Source organism: Callorhinchus milii, unplaced genomic scaffold (genome assembly GCF_018977255.1).
Source record: "Callorhinchus milii isolate IMCB2004 unplaced genomic scaffold, IMCB_Cmil_1.0 Scaffold1, whole genome shotgun sequence".
Lineage (NCBI taxonomy): Eukaryota > Metazoa > Chordata > Chondrichthyes > Chimaeriformes > Callorhinchidae > Callorhinchus > Callorhinchus milii.
Window position 1 is genome coordinate 137,228,969 of NW_024704742.1, and position 14,817 is coordinate 137,243,785.

Sequence of the window (14,817 nt, forward strand, 5' to 3'; positions counted from 1 at the left end):
ACGTACACACAGACATACACACACAGACATACAAACACAGACATACACACGCTCATGCAGACACGCACAGACACACACTCAGAGACACACACACAGACATACACACAGACATACACAGACATGCACAGACAGACACACATACAAACACAGTGACACACACACACACAGACAGACGCGCCAACACAGACATACCTACAGACACAGAGACACACAGACACCCGCACACAGACAGACGCGGCCACACACACACAGATGCGCACACACAGAGACAGGCACACACATATATACCCAGACAGATACACACAGACACACATAGACAGACACCCTCAGACAGACACACAGACACACACATACACACACATGCAGAAACAGACACACACACATACACACACAAAGACACACACAGAAACACACACACAAAAAAACACACACACAGACAGACAGACAGACACAGATAAACACAGACACCCACACGGCTGGAATCCTCGCACCTTCAGCCACTACACCCGAAACTCTGGAACTCTCCCCCTCAACCCCTCGCCCCCTCCTTCCCCATCTTCAGGTCACGACTCGAGTGGCCACCGATTTGTAGACAAGTGAGAGGTTCTTGAAATCGATCGGATCTGTGAGATAACAGACACCACGACACAGACACACAGAGACACACAGAGACACACAGAGAGACACAGAGAGAGAGAGAGTGGCACTGACAGACACACATGTAGAGAGAGACATACATAGAGAGAAATAGAGAGAGACAGAGAGAGTGGCCACTGATCAGCACCAGACACACAGAGAGAGAGAGAGACACACACACACACACACATACGTACACACACAAACAGACGTACAAACACAGACGTACACACACACATAGAAACACACACACACAGACACACAAACAGACATACAAACACAGACATACAGATGCACATACAGACACACACACACACAAACTCAGAGACAAACACACAGACACACACACACAGACATACACACATACAAACACAGTGACACACACACAGACACACGCAGACACGCAGGCGCACACATACAGACCCACACAGATGCACACACACAGACACGCGCGCAAACAGACCCACCCCCACAGAGACACACGCACACAGACACACACACACGCACACAGACACACACACACACACACAGACGCATACAGACACACGCACACAGACACACACACAGACCATACGGACACACACACACATATAAACAACAAAATTACATTTATATCGCGCATTTCACGTCGGGAGAATGTCACAGACACAGCCACAGATATACATACAGACACACTCAGACATATACATATACAGACAGACATACACACACACACAGACAGACACACACACACACACACACAGAGAGACACACACACACAGAGAGACACACAGACACACACACAGAGACAGAGAATTCCATAAATTCACTGCCCTCCGAGCGGAGAAATGTGTTCACCGTACACACATACAAACACAGTGACACACACACAGACGCACAGACACACACACACAGCGACACACACACACACTCACAAAGTCGCACATACACAGAACCACACAGACGCGCAAACACACAGTTGCACACACACACACACACACACAAACGTACACAGACACAGCCGTGCGCGCACACAGATGCGAACCCACAGAGACACAGACACACACACCCACATAGACACATACACACACACACAACACAGACACACACACACCATACAGACACACACACAACAACAACAACAACAAAGTTACATTTATATAGCGCATTTCACGTCGGGAGAATGACATTCACACACAGACATACAGACACACACACACACACGGACACACACACACCATACAGCCACACACACACACACACATACACACAGAGAAACAGACACACACACACAGACAGATACAGATAGACACACACATGGCTGGAATCCTTGTGCCTTCAGCCACTACTCCCCGAAACTCACATAGACAGACACCCTCAGACAGACAGACACACACGTAGAAACAGACGCACACAGATACACACACACACTCAGAGAAACACACACAAATACACACACATAGACAGACACAGACACAGATAGACACAGACACACACACGGCTGGAATCCTCGCGCCTCTCCCCCTCAACCCCTCGCCCCCTCCTTCCCCATCTTCAGGTCGCGACTCGAGTGGCTGAAAGCATTGCCACCGATTTGTAGACACGTGAGAGGTTCTTGAACTCGATCTGATCTGTGAGATAACAGACACCGAGACAGAGACACACAGAGACACACAGAGACACACAGAGAGAGACATACACACAGAGAGACACACACACAGATATACACTGAGAGATAGAGACACAGACATACACAGAAAAAGAGAGAGACATACACAAAGTAAGATGTATACGGAGACACACACACACACACAGACGTAACCACACAGACAGAGACATACACACACAGAGATATAAACGGAGACATACACACACACAGAAGTACACACACACAGACAGACATCCACACACTCATACACTGATACACACAGAGAGACACACAGAGAGAGACACACACGGCGATATACATACAGGGACACACACACAGAGAGATATACACAGAGAGAGACATTCACACAGAGACACACAGACAGAGAGACACACACATAAAGGGAGACATATACCCTCTCACACTGACTCACTCTCTCTTACCAGGTTAATCTGCTGCTGGAGTCTCTCATTACTCTCATTACCTGGAGTCTCTCAAGACTTCTCTCTTGCTCTCTGGCATCTCTTTCGCTGAACAATTCCCACTCTCACCAAATTCCTGCACCGAATTCCCACTCTGCTCCGTCCTCACTCAGGTACGTCCTCGCTCTGCTGGGCTCTCTGCTCGAGGCCTTGGCTTTCAAGCAGAAACTTGTTGATGTAGAACAAGTCCATGAGCCTTTGCGATTTTTCTTTGGTCAACAGTTGGCCAATTCCAGGACAACCCAGAATTCTGGATAGAGTTAGCGATTGAGAGCAACGGAGAGTGCGAGAGAGAGAGAGAGAAAGAGAGAGCCAGAGAGAGAGAGAGAGAGGCAGAGAGAGAGAGCCAGACAGAGAGCCAGAGAGATAGCCAGAGAACGTGAGCGAGAGTTCTGGATAGAGTTAGTGATAAAGGGCAAGAGAGCACGAGAGAGAGAGAGAGAGAGAAGCAGAGAGAGAGCCAGAGAGAGAGCTCAAGTGAGAGAGCGAGCAAGAGAACCAGAGAGAGAACCAGAGAGAGAGCCAGAGAGAGTGAGAGAGAGGGAGACAGAGAGAGAGAGAGACAGAGAGAGAGAGAGAGAGACAGAGAGACAGAGAGAGATGGAGTGAGAAAGCGACTCTGTTAAGAGGCCACACATCCCATCCCACACACAGCAATCTCCAAGTTGAGGGACATCCATGGATCTCAAGCCCAGTGATGGGTCTCTCTCTATATGTGGCTCATGAACAACATCTGGCGACCAAACCTGTTGTCGAGCCGTGTCAGCAACACAAGCCCCAAACTGGTGACCAGCAGCTGTATTGGGTACCAAACAATGGGAGCATTACCGAGCAAGTTAGCCACCAGGTTGGCTACCAAATAAGGGCAGAACCTGGGAAACCATGTGCCTGCTGGGGGGGGGGGGGGGGGGACGTGGGGTCTCCTTAGACCCCAACGGGCTTCAAGGTGACATACCTGGCAACAGGAAGTCAGCACGGAACCATCCCTCGGTGGTAATCTCCATGGCAACCAATGGGGTTGGGTCCTCAAGCCATCAGACCATAAGACGTAGGAGCAGGAGTAGGCCATTCAGCCCCTCCAGCCTAAGCTACGGGGAGTCCTTACTCCACACGTCTGATAATAACCCCTCAAAGAAATAAGAAATTGGCCATTTCAACCCACGACTGTTTGTGGGACACTGTTGTGCACAATTGGTTCCCACATTTCGCCCACAATTATACAAACATACAGTCAATTCACTTTGCAGCCGATTCACAAATACCGTCCTCTGTCCAATCTATGACCCTCAGTCTTCAATATGTTGAAGGACTGAGCAGCCACAGCCTCTGGGGTAGAGAATTCCACAAATTCACTGCCCTCTGAGCGAAGAAATGTTTCCTCAACTCAGTTCAAAAGACTGACCCTTAATCTTGAGACTATGACCCCAGTTTCAGATTCTCCAAACAGTAAGACTTCTATGTGACTCCTTGTCAAATGCCTTCTGGAAATCCAAATACACCACATCTACTGGTTCCGCCCTATCTAACCTGACAGGTACACCCTCAAAAAACTCTATATGGTTTGTTAAACACGATTTCCCTTTCGTAAAGCCGTGGCGACTCTGCCTAATCATGTTAGGATTTTCTAAGTACCCCATCCTACACACAGTTCAATTCCAGGCAGAGGGCGAAACCGTGGGCAAGTTTCCTTACCCCACACACCTAATAATAATCCCTCCAAAAACACAACAATAATAAATTGGTCATTTTCAATCCATGATTGTTTGTGGGACATTGCTGTGCGCAATTGGCTGCCGCGTTTCGCCCACAAATATACAGTCAATTCACTTTACAGTCTATTCTGTGAAGTGCTTTGAGACATTGAGAAGAGGTAAAAAGCGCTATATCAAATGCAAGGATTATTATTATTATTATTATTATTTCTTCGCTCAAAGGGCAGTGAATTTCTGGAATCCTCTACCCCAGAGACTGTGGCTGCTCAGTCCTTGAACATATTCAAGACTGAGGGTGATAGGTTTCTAAAGGATGGAGGGATTAAGGGCTATGGGGTAAATGGAATTAATAATAATAATAGTCCTTGCATTTGAGATAGCGGTTTTCATGACTTCTTGACGTCTCAAAGCGCTTCACAGAATACAACAAAAGCAACAACAACAAGATTACATTTGTATAGCGCCTTTCACGTTGGGAGGACGTCCCAAGGCGCTGGACAGAGGTCAGTATTTCAGTATCTGGACAGAAGACAGTATTTGTGAATCGGCTGCAAAGTGAATTGACTGTATATTTGTGGGTGAAATGTGGGAACCAATTGCGCACAACAGTGTCCCACAAACAGTCGTGGGTTGAAATGGCCAATTTATTATTTCTTTGAGGGGTTATTATCAGGTGTGTGGAGTAAGGACTCCCCGTAGCTTAGGTTAGGGTAGAAGATCAGCCATGATCTTATTAAATGGCGGGGCAGGCTGGAGGGGCTGAATGGCCTACTCCTGCTCCTACGTCTTATGGTCTGATGGCTTGAGGACCCCACACAGTGACTTGGGTTAGTGCCGGAGGTTAACAGCTAAACCCCATTGGTTGCCATGGAGATTACCACCGAGGGTTGGTTCCGTGCTGACTTCCTGTTGCCAGGTATGTCACCTTGAAGCCCGTTGGGGTCTAAGGAGACCCCACGTCCCCCTCCCCCCCTCCCCCCCAGCAGGCACATGGTTTCCCAGGTTCTGCCCTTATTTGGTAACCAACCTGGTGGCTAACTTGCTCGGTAATGCTCCCATTGTTTGGTACCCAATACAGCTGCTGGTCACCAGTTTGGGGCTTGTGTTGCTGACACGGCTCGACAACAGGTTTGGTCGCCAGATGTTGTTCATGAGCCACATATAGAGAGAGACCCATCACTGGGCTTGAGATCCATGGATGTCCCTCAACTTGGAGATTGCTGTGTGTGGGATGGGATGTGTGGCCTCTTAACAGAGTCGCTTTCTCACTCCATCTCTCTCTGTCTCTCTCTCTCTCTCTCTCTCTCTCTCTCACTCTCTTCTCTCTCGCTCTCTCTCTCTCTCTCTCTCACTCTGGCTCTCTCTCTCGCTCTCTCTCTCTCTTCTGGCTCTCTCTCTGACTCTCTCTCTCGCTCTTCTCCTCTCTCTCTGGCTCTCTCTTCGCTCTCTCTCTCTCTCTCTCTGGCTCCTCTCTCGCTCTCTCTCTGGTTCTCTCGCTTGAGCTGTCTCTCACTCTCTCTCTATTTCTCTCGCTCACTCTCTCGCCTGAGCTCTCTCTGACTCTCTCTTTCGCTCTCTCTCCCTCTCTCTCTCTCTTGCACTTTCTGTCGCTCTCTAACACTAACTCTATCCAGAATTCTGGGTTGTCCTGGAATTGGCCAACTGTTAACCAAAGAAAAATCGCAAAGGCGCATGGACTTGTTCAACTTCGACAAGTTACTGCTTGAAAGCCAAGGCCTCGAGCAGAGAGCCCAGCAGAGCGAGGACGTACCTGAGTGAGGACGGAACAAAGTGGGAATTCTGTGCAGGAATTTGGTGAGAGTGGGAATTCTTCAGCGAAAGAGATGCTGGAGAGCAAGAGAGAAGTCTTGAGAGACTCCAGGTAATGAGAGTAATGAGAGACTCCAGCAGCAGATTAACCTGGTAAGAGAGAGTGAGTCAGTGTGAGAGGGTATATGTCTCCCTTTATGTGTGTGTGTCTCTCTGTCTGTGTGTCTCTGTGTGAATGTCTCTCTCTGTATATGTCTCTCTCTGTGTATGTCTGTGTGTGTGTGTCTCTCTCTGTGTGTCTCTCTGTGTCTCTGTGTGTGTCTCTGTGTGTCTCTGTGTGTGTCTCTGTGTGTCTCTGTGTGTCTCTGTGTCTCTGTGTGTCTCTGTGTGTCTCTGTGTGTCTCTCTGTGTGTCTCTGTGTCTCTCTGTGTGTCTCTCTGTGTGTCTCTGTGTGTCTCTGTCGTGGTGTCTGTTATCTCACAGATCAGATCGATTTCAAGAACCTCTCACTTGTCTACAAATCGGTGGCCACTCGAGTCGCGACCTGAAGATGGGGAAGGAGGGGGCGAGGGGTTGAGGGGGAGAGTTCCAGAGTTTCGGGTGTAGTGGCTGAAGGCACGAGGATTCCAGCCGTGTGTGTGTGTGTGTGTGTGTGTGTATTTTTTTGTGTGTGTGTTTCTGTCTGTGTGTGTGTATGTGTGTGTCTGTGTGTGTATCTGTCTGGATGTACATGCGTGTGCCTGTTTCTGTGTGTGCGCATCTGTATGTGTATGCGCGTCTGTGTGCATGTGTGTGTGTCTGTCTGTGTGTGTGTCTGTCTGGGTGTGTATGCGTGTCTGCGTATGTGAGCATCTGCGTGTGTGTGTGCCTGTTTGCGTCTGTGTGTGTCTGCATCTGTGTGTGCATGTGTGTGGTGTGTGTGTGTCTGTATGGTGTGTGTGTCTCTGTGTGTGTGTTTATGCACGTCTGTGTCGTGTGTGTGTCTGTGTGCGTGTGTGTCTATCTGTGTGTGTGTCTGTCTGGGTGCGTATGCGTGTCTGCGTGTGTGAGAGTCTGCGTGTGTGTGTATCTGCATCTGTGTGTATGTCTGTGTGTGCATTCTGTGTGTGTCTGCATCTTGTTGTGTGTATGGTGTGTGTGTGTCTGTTATGGTATGTGTGTTCTCTGTGTGTGTGTGTGTATGCACGTCTGTGTGCGTGTGTGTGTGTGTGTGTCTGTGTGTGTGTGTGTGTCTGTATGGTGTGTGTGTCTCTGTGTGTGTGTTTATGCACGTCTGTGTGCGTGTGTGTGTCTGTGTGCGTGTGTGTCTATCTGTGTGTGTGTCTGTCTGGGTGCGTATGCGTGTCTGCGTGTGTGAGAGTCTGCGTGTGTGTGTATCTGCATCTGTGTGTATGTCTGTGTGTGCATGTCTGTGTGTGTCTGCATCTGTGTGTGTATGTGTGTGTGTGTGTGTGTGTCTGTATGGTATGTGTGTCTCTGTGTGTGTGTGTATGCACGTCTGTGTGCGTGTGTGTGTGTGTCTGTGTGTGTGTGTGTCTATCTGTGTGTGTGTGTCTGTCTGGGTGCGTATGCGTATCTGCTTGTGTGAGAGTCTGCGTGTGTGTGTGTCTGCATCTGTGTGTATGTCTGTGTGTGTATGTATGTGTGTGTGTGTCTGTATGGTACGTGTGTCTGTGTGTGTGTGTGTGTGCGTGTGTGTGTCTGTCTGTGTGTGCATGCATGTCTGTGCGTGTATATGTCTGTGTGTCTGAGGTGTCTTCTGAGTGTCTATTGTGTCTGTCTATGTCTGTCTGTGTCTGTGTGTGTATCTGTCTGGATGTATATGTGTGTGTCTGTCTCTGTGTGTGCGCATCTGTGTGTATGCGCGTCTGTGTGCGTGTGTGTGTGTCTGTCTGTGTGTGTGTATGTCTGTGTCTGTATAAGTCTGTGTGTGTCTGTATGTGTATATATATGTCTATGTGTGTGTTTGTGTGTGTGTATGTGTGTGTGTGCGTCTCTGGTGTGTGCATCTGTGTCTGTGTGTCTGTGTGTGTGACATTCTTCCAACGTGAAATGCGCTATAAAAATGTAATTTTGTTGTTGTTGTTCTGTGTATGTGTGTGTGTGTGTATGGTGTGTGTGTGTCTGTGTGTGTGTCTGTATGGTGTGTGTGTGTCTGTGTGTGCGCGTGTCTCTGTGGGTGTACGTCTGCGCGCGTCTGTGTGTGTGCATCTGTGTGTTTGCGGGTCTGTGTGGGTCTGTATGTGTACGACTGTGTGAGTGTGGGTGTGCCTGCGTGTGTGTGTCTGCGAGTGTCTGTGTGTGTATCTCTGTGTCTGTAGGTATCTGTGTGTTCTGTGTATGTGTGTCTGTGTGTGTGTCACTGTGTTTGTATGTGTGTCTGTCTGTGTATGTTTGTGTATGTCTGTGTGTATGTCTGTGTGTGTCTCTGAGTGTGTTTCTGTGTGTGTCTGCATGTGCGTGTGTATGTCTGTGTTTGTATGTCTGTGTGTGTGTGTTTCTGTGTGTGTGTATATCTGTGTGCGTCTGTTTCTGCATATGTGTGTGTGTGTATGTGACTCTGTCCCTGGTAATGGATTCCAGTACTTTCCCTACAACTGGCATTATACTGACAGGTCTGTAATGTGCTGGTTTCTCCCTCCCCCCCTTCTTAAATAAAGGGGTGCCATTGCAATTTTCAAAACTAAGGCCACAATTCCTGAATCTACTGATATTTGGAATCTGCAATTTCCTCTCCTATTCCCGTTAACACCCTGAGGTGGAAACTAAACTGGAGATTTGTCTATCTTGACTCATTATTTTCTCCATTGCCTTTTTTTTATTGTGGTATTAATTTTATTGAGCATTTCTCTTTGACTTATCTCCTCTGTACGGCTGGTATTCTGTCCTCATCCTCTCGTGTAAAAACGGGAGCAACGTATTTATTTAGCAAGTCAGACATTTCCTTTATTTTCCGTTTATAGTCTCACCCACATCTGTGTTTAACGGACCCACATTCCCTTGACCGTTTCTTTTAATATATTTATAAAAAGATTTTACTGACGCTCCTCTTCTTATTTTCTTTGTTTTATTATTAATATTGGTGGCGGGGTGGGGGGCCTTCTGCCAATCTGCCCCCCACAGTCCCTCCCAGCCTCGCCACTTCCCTTGCCATCGTCAAGATGCGTCTCAAAGCCCTCCCCTTCGCCCGTGCTTTCGATCTCCCTCCTTCCACCCCCCCCACCCCCCTCCCCGGCTCCGATCCCCAGCTCAGGTCCGAAACACTGACCGTCCAGCGCCTCGGGACGTCCTCCCGACGTGAAGCGTAATGAAGTTGTTGGCGTCTCCCCGTGTTGCCTTTTGTAGGTCTCCCAAGTCCTCTGCATTCCCACCGCCTCCGAGTAAACCTTTCCTTGTAGCTCGACGCAGTCTCCAACCGCTCGTGACCACCGCTCGCGGTTGCTTAACTGCACGACTGGAGCTGTTGCAGTCGAGGGTTGTCCGTGTACTTGTTGTGTAGCGTCTCAAATGGTGTTTGTGAATCCTTCCCATTGTTCAGGTTGACCCACCGTCCCGGAGTGAGTGTGTGAGCGAGTGAGTGAGCGAGTGAGTGAGTGAGCGAGTGAGCGAGTAAGTGAGTGAGTGTGTGAGTGTGTGCGAGTGAGTGTGTGAGTGAGTGAGTGAGTGTGTGAAGATGGGGACTCTCCGTGGGCTGAAGGCTGTTCTGATTGACATCAGCGGGACACTGCATGTGGACGACAAGGCCATATCAGGGGCCCCAGAGGCTCTGAGGCGGTGAGCACCACCTACCCCCCCTTCCCACACACCCCCCCCCCTCGTAAAGTCACTGGTGTGTGTGTGCGTGAGGGGGGGTAGGGGGTGAGGGGTGGGTGTTGCGACTGAAAACTAGACCTAATTTTCAACCAGGTGGGATTTCGGAATGTAATCCGGTCAAATTCCCCCCTCCCCCCCATTACAGCGTGACGGGATTCCTAATCTCAGACCCCCCCCCAACCCCCGCCCCCCACGCATTGTAACAGCACCTACCTAGCCAGTCTCGAAGCGCTTCACAGGATATACCGTAAGGTGGAGTGACTGTGTATCTCGTGGCCGAAACGTGGCAGCCCGATTGCTGAAGTGACGCCGGTTCCTGGGGCGAGGAACCGTTTCCCTCGCGATAAACCGGGGGCGGGTTGTCGTGGCTTCAAATAACATTCATAACCTGTCCCAACTGATCACCAAAGCGCTTCAGCGAGATTATATCAGGTCTAGCTCAGCCGCTGTCTCTCTCTCTCTCGCTCGCTCGCTCTCGCTCTTGTGTTGGATGCAATAATAATCCTTACACTTGATACGGCGCCTTATCACGTCGTCGAGACGTCTCAAAGCGCTTCACGGGATATACTGTAAAGTGGAGTGACTGTACTTTGTGGGTGAAACGCGGTCCTAGCTGGACAAGCGGCAGGAAAGCTTGCCGGACGTGTATGGATCAACTCGCCCTGATCTCTCGCTCTCTCTCTCTCGCTCTCTCTCGCTCTCGCTCGCCAGGTTGCGCGAGGCTGCTCTTGCCGTGAGGTTCGTGACGAACACCACGAAGGAGAGCAAGCGCTCGCTCTGTGAACGGCTGCAGCGGCTGCGGTTCGAGCTGCGGGAGGAGGAGATCTTCACGTCGCTGTCAGCGGCTCGGGAGCTGGTGGCGGCCAAAGGGCTGCGGCCACTCCTGCTGGTGTCTGACAGCGCTCTGGAGGACTTTCGGGGTGAGTGGAGAGAGGGGGGGGGGGGGGGGGGGGGTGGAGACCGAGTGTGCCTGTGGGTGTGTAAGTGACTGTGTGTGTAAGTGTCTGTGTGTGTGTGTAAGTGTGTGTCTGTGTAAGTGTGTGCGTGTGGGTGCGGGTGTCTGTAAGTGTGTGTAAGTGAGTGTGTGTGTTTCTAAGTGTGTGTGAGTGTGTGGATAAGTGTCTGTGTGTGTTATGTGTGTGTCTGTGAAGGGTGTGTGTGTACGTGAGTGTGTGTGTGTACGTGAGTGTGTGTGTGTCTGTGTAAGTGTATGTGTGTATGTGTCTGTAAGTGTGTGTAAGTGAATATGTGTGTGTAAGTGAGTGTGTGTGCAAGTGTATGTGTGTGAGTGTGTGTGTGAGGAAACTGGACTGAATTTTCAACCGCATGGGATGTTGGTACCTTTCTATCTCATCGAAATTCAGGTTGGATGTGTCCCCCCCCCCTCCTCCCCTCCCCTCCGGCTCCCATTACACTGTGACATGATTCCTAACTTCAGAGCCTCCGGTGAGGAAGCGACACTGTCTCTCACTAAAACCTGGTGACCACAGCGTGTGAGGAGATACGTCTCGAAGCCTGTGGCTGAGTCGCTTCCCTGGCTCAGGAGGGCGTGGGTTCAAGCGGGGACTTTGAGCTCACAGGCACGGCTGGGTTGGGCTGGGTTGTGCTGTGCTGGGCTGTGCTGTGCTGGGCTGGGCTGGGCTGGGCTGTGTTGGGCTGTGCTGGGCTGGGCTGGGCTGTGCTGGGCTGGGTTGTGCTGGGCTGGGCTGGGCTGGGTTGTGCTGGGCTGTGGGCTGGGTTGTGCTGGGCTGGGCTGTGGGCTGGGTTGTGCTGGGCTGGGCTGGGCTGGGTTGTGCTGGGCTGTGGGCTGGGTTGTGCTGGGCTGGGCTGTGGGCTGGGTTGTGCTGGGCTGGGCTGGGCTGGGTTGTGCTGGGCTGTGGGCTGGGTTGTGCTGGGCTGGGCTGTGGGCTGGGTTGTGCTGGGCTGGGCTGTGGGCTGGGTTGTGCTGGGCTGGGCTGGGTTGTGCTGGGCTGGGCTGTGCTGGGCTGGGTTGTGCTGTGCTGGGCTAGGCTGTGGGCTGTGCTGTGCTGGGCTGTGCTGTGCTGTGGGCTGGGCTGGGCTGTGCTGTGCTGGGCTCGGCTGTGCTGTGCTGGGCTGTGCTGTGCTGGGCTGTGCTGTGGGCTGGGTTGTGCTGGGCTGGGCTGTGCTGGGCTGGGTTGTGCTGTGCTGGGTTGTGCTGGGCTGGGCTGGGTTGTGCTGGGCTGGGTTGTGCTGGGCTGGGCTGTGCTGGGCTGGGCTGGGTTGTGCTGGGCTGGGCTGTGCTGGGTTGTGCTGTGCTGTGCTGTGCTGTGGGCTGTGCTGTGCTGTCCTGGGCTGTGCTGTGGGCTGGGCTGGGTTGTGCTGGGCTGTGCTGGGTTGTGCTGTGCTGTGGGCTGGGCTGGGCTGGGCTGTGCTGTGCTGTGCTGGGCTGTGCTGGCTGTGCTGTGCTGGGTTGTGCTGTGCTGTGCTGGGCTGGGCTGTGCTGGGCTGGGCTGTGCTGTGCTGTGCTGGGCTGTGCTGGGCTGTGCTGTGCTGTGCTGTGCTCTGGGCTGGGTTGTGCTGGGTTGTGCTGGGCTGGGTTGTGCTGTGCTGGGCTGGGCTGTGCTGGGCTGTGCTGTGCTGTGCTGTGCTGTGCTCGGGCGACATTGCATTGTTAGATGCGACGTCCGTCAGATGTAACGTGAAACCGAGCTCCCGCTTGTGCGCTGCGGACGGTAAAGATCCCATAGCACTCCTGGTGTGTCCTTGTGGCTGTGCTCTGGTCAGGAACCTCAGTGTAGTTCACTGGTTAGAGCACTCGCCTTGCAAGCGAGAGACCCGGGTTCAGTTCCCGGCAGGATGAAATGTTGGGCAAGTTACTATTATTATTATTATAAGCATCACTCCTGTTTCTGAGTCAGCCTCAGTTTACTCAGCAGTAAATAGGAACCCAGTTATTGATCGATTGGCGGATCACTTTTCTGGGGGGGGAATAATCCCTTCAAAATAAATTTTAAAAATAATTTGGTCACTTCAATCCACGAGGGTTTGTGCAATTGGCTTTCGTATTCCACCCACAAAGTACACAGTCAGTCCATTTTACAGTCTATTCTGTGAAGCGCTTTGAGACGTCTCGAAGATAAGATGAAGTGCTGTACGATAATAATAATAATAATCCTTGCATTTGATATAGCGCTTTTCACGTCTTCTCGACGTCTCAAAGCGCTTCACAGAATAGACCGTAAAGTGAATTGACTGTATATTTGTGGGCGAAACGCAGCAGCCAATTGCGCACAGCAATGTCCCACAAACAGTCGTGGATTGAAGTGACCAAATTATTATTGTTTTTTTTCTTGAGGGATTATTATCAAGGTTGCCCAAGGTTTCGTCCCGCCAGGAATCGAACCCAGGTCTCTCGCTTGCGAGGCGAGTGCTCTAACCATGAGCTACGGGATAACGATTGCTCAATCACACTCCTCGCTGGTCTCCCGGCTCCCAGAATAGCTCCACCATTCAAAAGATCCAACTCGTTCAGAACTGCCGCCCAGATACTGACCCCGTCCCCACATCTCACCAGCTCTGCCCCAGGCTCCACTGGCTCCCCATCACCGAACAGATCGACTTCAAGATCCTCACTCTCGTGTTCAAATCCCTTTACTCCCTGGCACCTCCCTCCCTCCCTCTCCGACCTCCTCACTCCCCAATCCAACACCCGGCACCTCCGCTCGACTGGCACCGGCTCCTGCTCACCCCCCTCACTCCCTGCCCCACCATCGGAGGTCGCGGTTTCAGTCTCTCTACCCCAAAGCTCTGGAACACTCTCCCTCAATCCCTCTCCCCTTTTTCAAGTCCTACCTGAAGACCTTCCTCTTCGACCGTACTTATGGCCCCCGCACCCGCCCCCATCCCAGCTCGGAGTCAGGCTCCGCCACTGTTAAGCGCTCTGAGGCACTAACCTGTGTGGGGGCAGTTGTTATTGCATATCAAATGCAAGGATTATTATTATAATAACCTGTGAGATGTTTTTCAGGGCTGGACACTAAGGAGCCGAATGCAGTGGTGGTTGGCCTGTCACCTCCTCACTTTGATTACAACACAATGAACAAGGCGTTCAGGTGAGTGACTGAGGAGCACAGCCCACACTCCGCACCAGTTTACCTGCCCTGCCGCAGCACTGTAGGAACTGGAGTCCTGCCGTGTAGCAGTTAGAGCACTCGCCTCGCAAGCGAAGAGGACCTGGGTTTGATTCCTGGGCAGAGCCAAACCTGAGGCAAGTTTCCTTACTCCACACGCAGTAATCAGGAACCCAGTTCTTCGTCGATTGGTGGATCGTTTTCCAGGGGTACGGTGTATTCTGTGAAGAGCTTTGAGAGGTCTCAATGACGAGCTAAGACGCTGTATCAAATACAAGGTTTACTTCTATAAATATCCCTCTTGTTTGTGAGTCAGAAGCTTGTGGGTTCAAGCTTCATGTCAGGACTTTAGAGCTCGCAGTCCAGTCCCTCTGAGAGTAATCCCCCAGCGCTGCACTGGAGTCAGAGACGCCATCCGTTAGATGAGACATAAACTGAGGTCCCCTCTCTCTCTCTCTCCCCCGATGTCCTGGTCAATAATCCCCCGGATCGTTCACTTCATGGCTGTTTGTGGGACGTTAGTTACTGTGCAAAATAACAGCAGCAGATTACACGGAGCCTCTCACGTCGGGAGCACGTGCCGAGGAGCTGGACGGTAAATGGTTTGCGCCCGAGCTGAGGGTTGGAATAAAGAGGGTTGTGGGGGGTGGGAGTAAGAGCGAAACTGCAGTCAAAGAGGATGGTCT

The 14,817-nt window shown here is 51.2% G+C and overlaps 1 protein-coding gene and 1 long non-coding RNA gene across 2 annotated transcripts in view; both read left to right on the forward strand.

Moving 5' to 3' along the window:
* Positions 1 to 558: 558 nt before the first annotated feature.
* LOC121849381 lies at positions 559 to 2,261 on the forward strand. The gene is made up of 2 exons (XR_006085201.1): positions 559 to 603; positions 2,227 to 2,261. It is a non-coding gene; the product is annotated as an uncharacterized LOC121849381 (long non-coding RNA).
* A 7,617-nt stretch (positions 2,262 to 9,878) lies between these two features.
* hdhd2 (haloacid dehalogenase-like hydrolase domain containing 2) overlaps positions 9,879 to 14,817 on the forward strand; it is a 7,078-nt gene continuing 2,139 nt past the window's right edge. Inside the window, exons 1-3 of the mRNA XM_042336080.1 lie at positions 9,879 to 10,001; positions 10,752 to 10,960; positions 14,029 to 14,113. Of these exons, the coding sequence (XP_042192014.1) occupies positions 9,901 to 10,001; positions 10,752 to 10,960; positions 14,029 to 14,113 (395 nt within the window). The 5' untranslated portion in view covers positions 9,879 to 9,900. The remainder of the gene's footprint in view (positions 10,002 to 10,751; positions 10,961 to 14,028; positions 14,114 to 14,817) is intronic.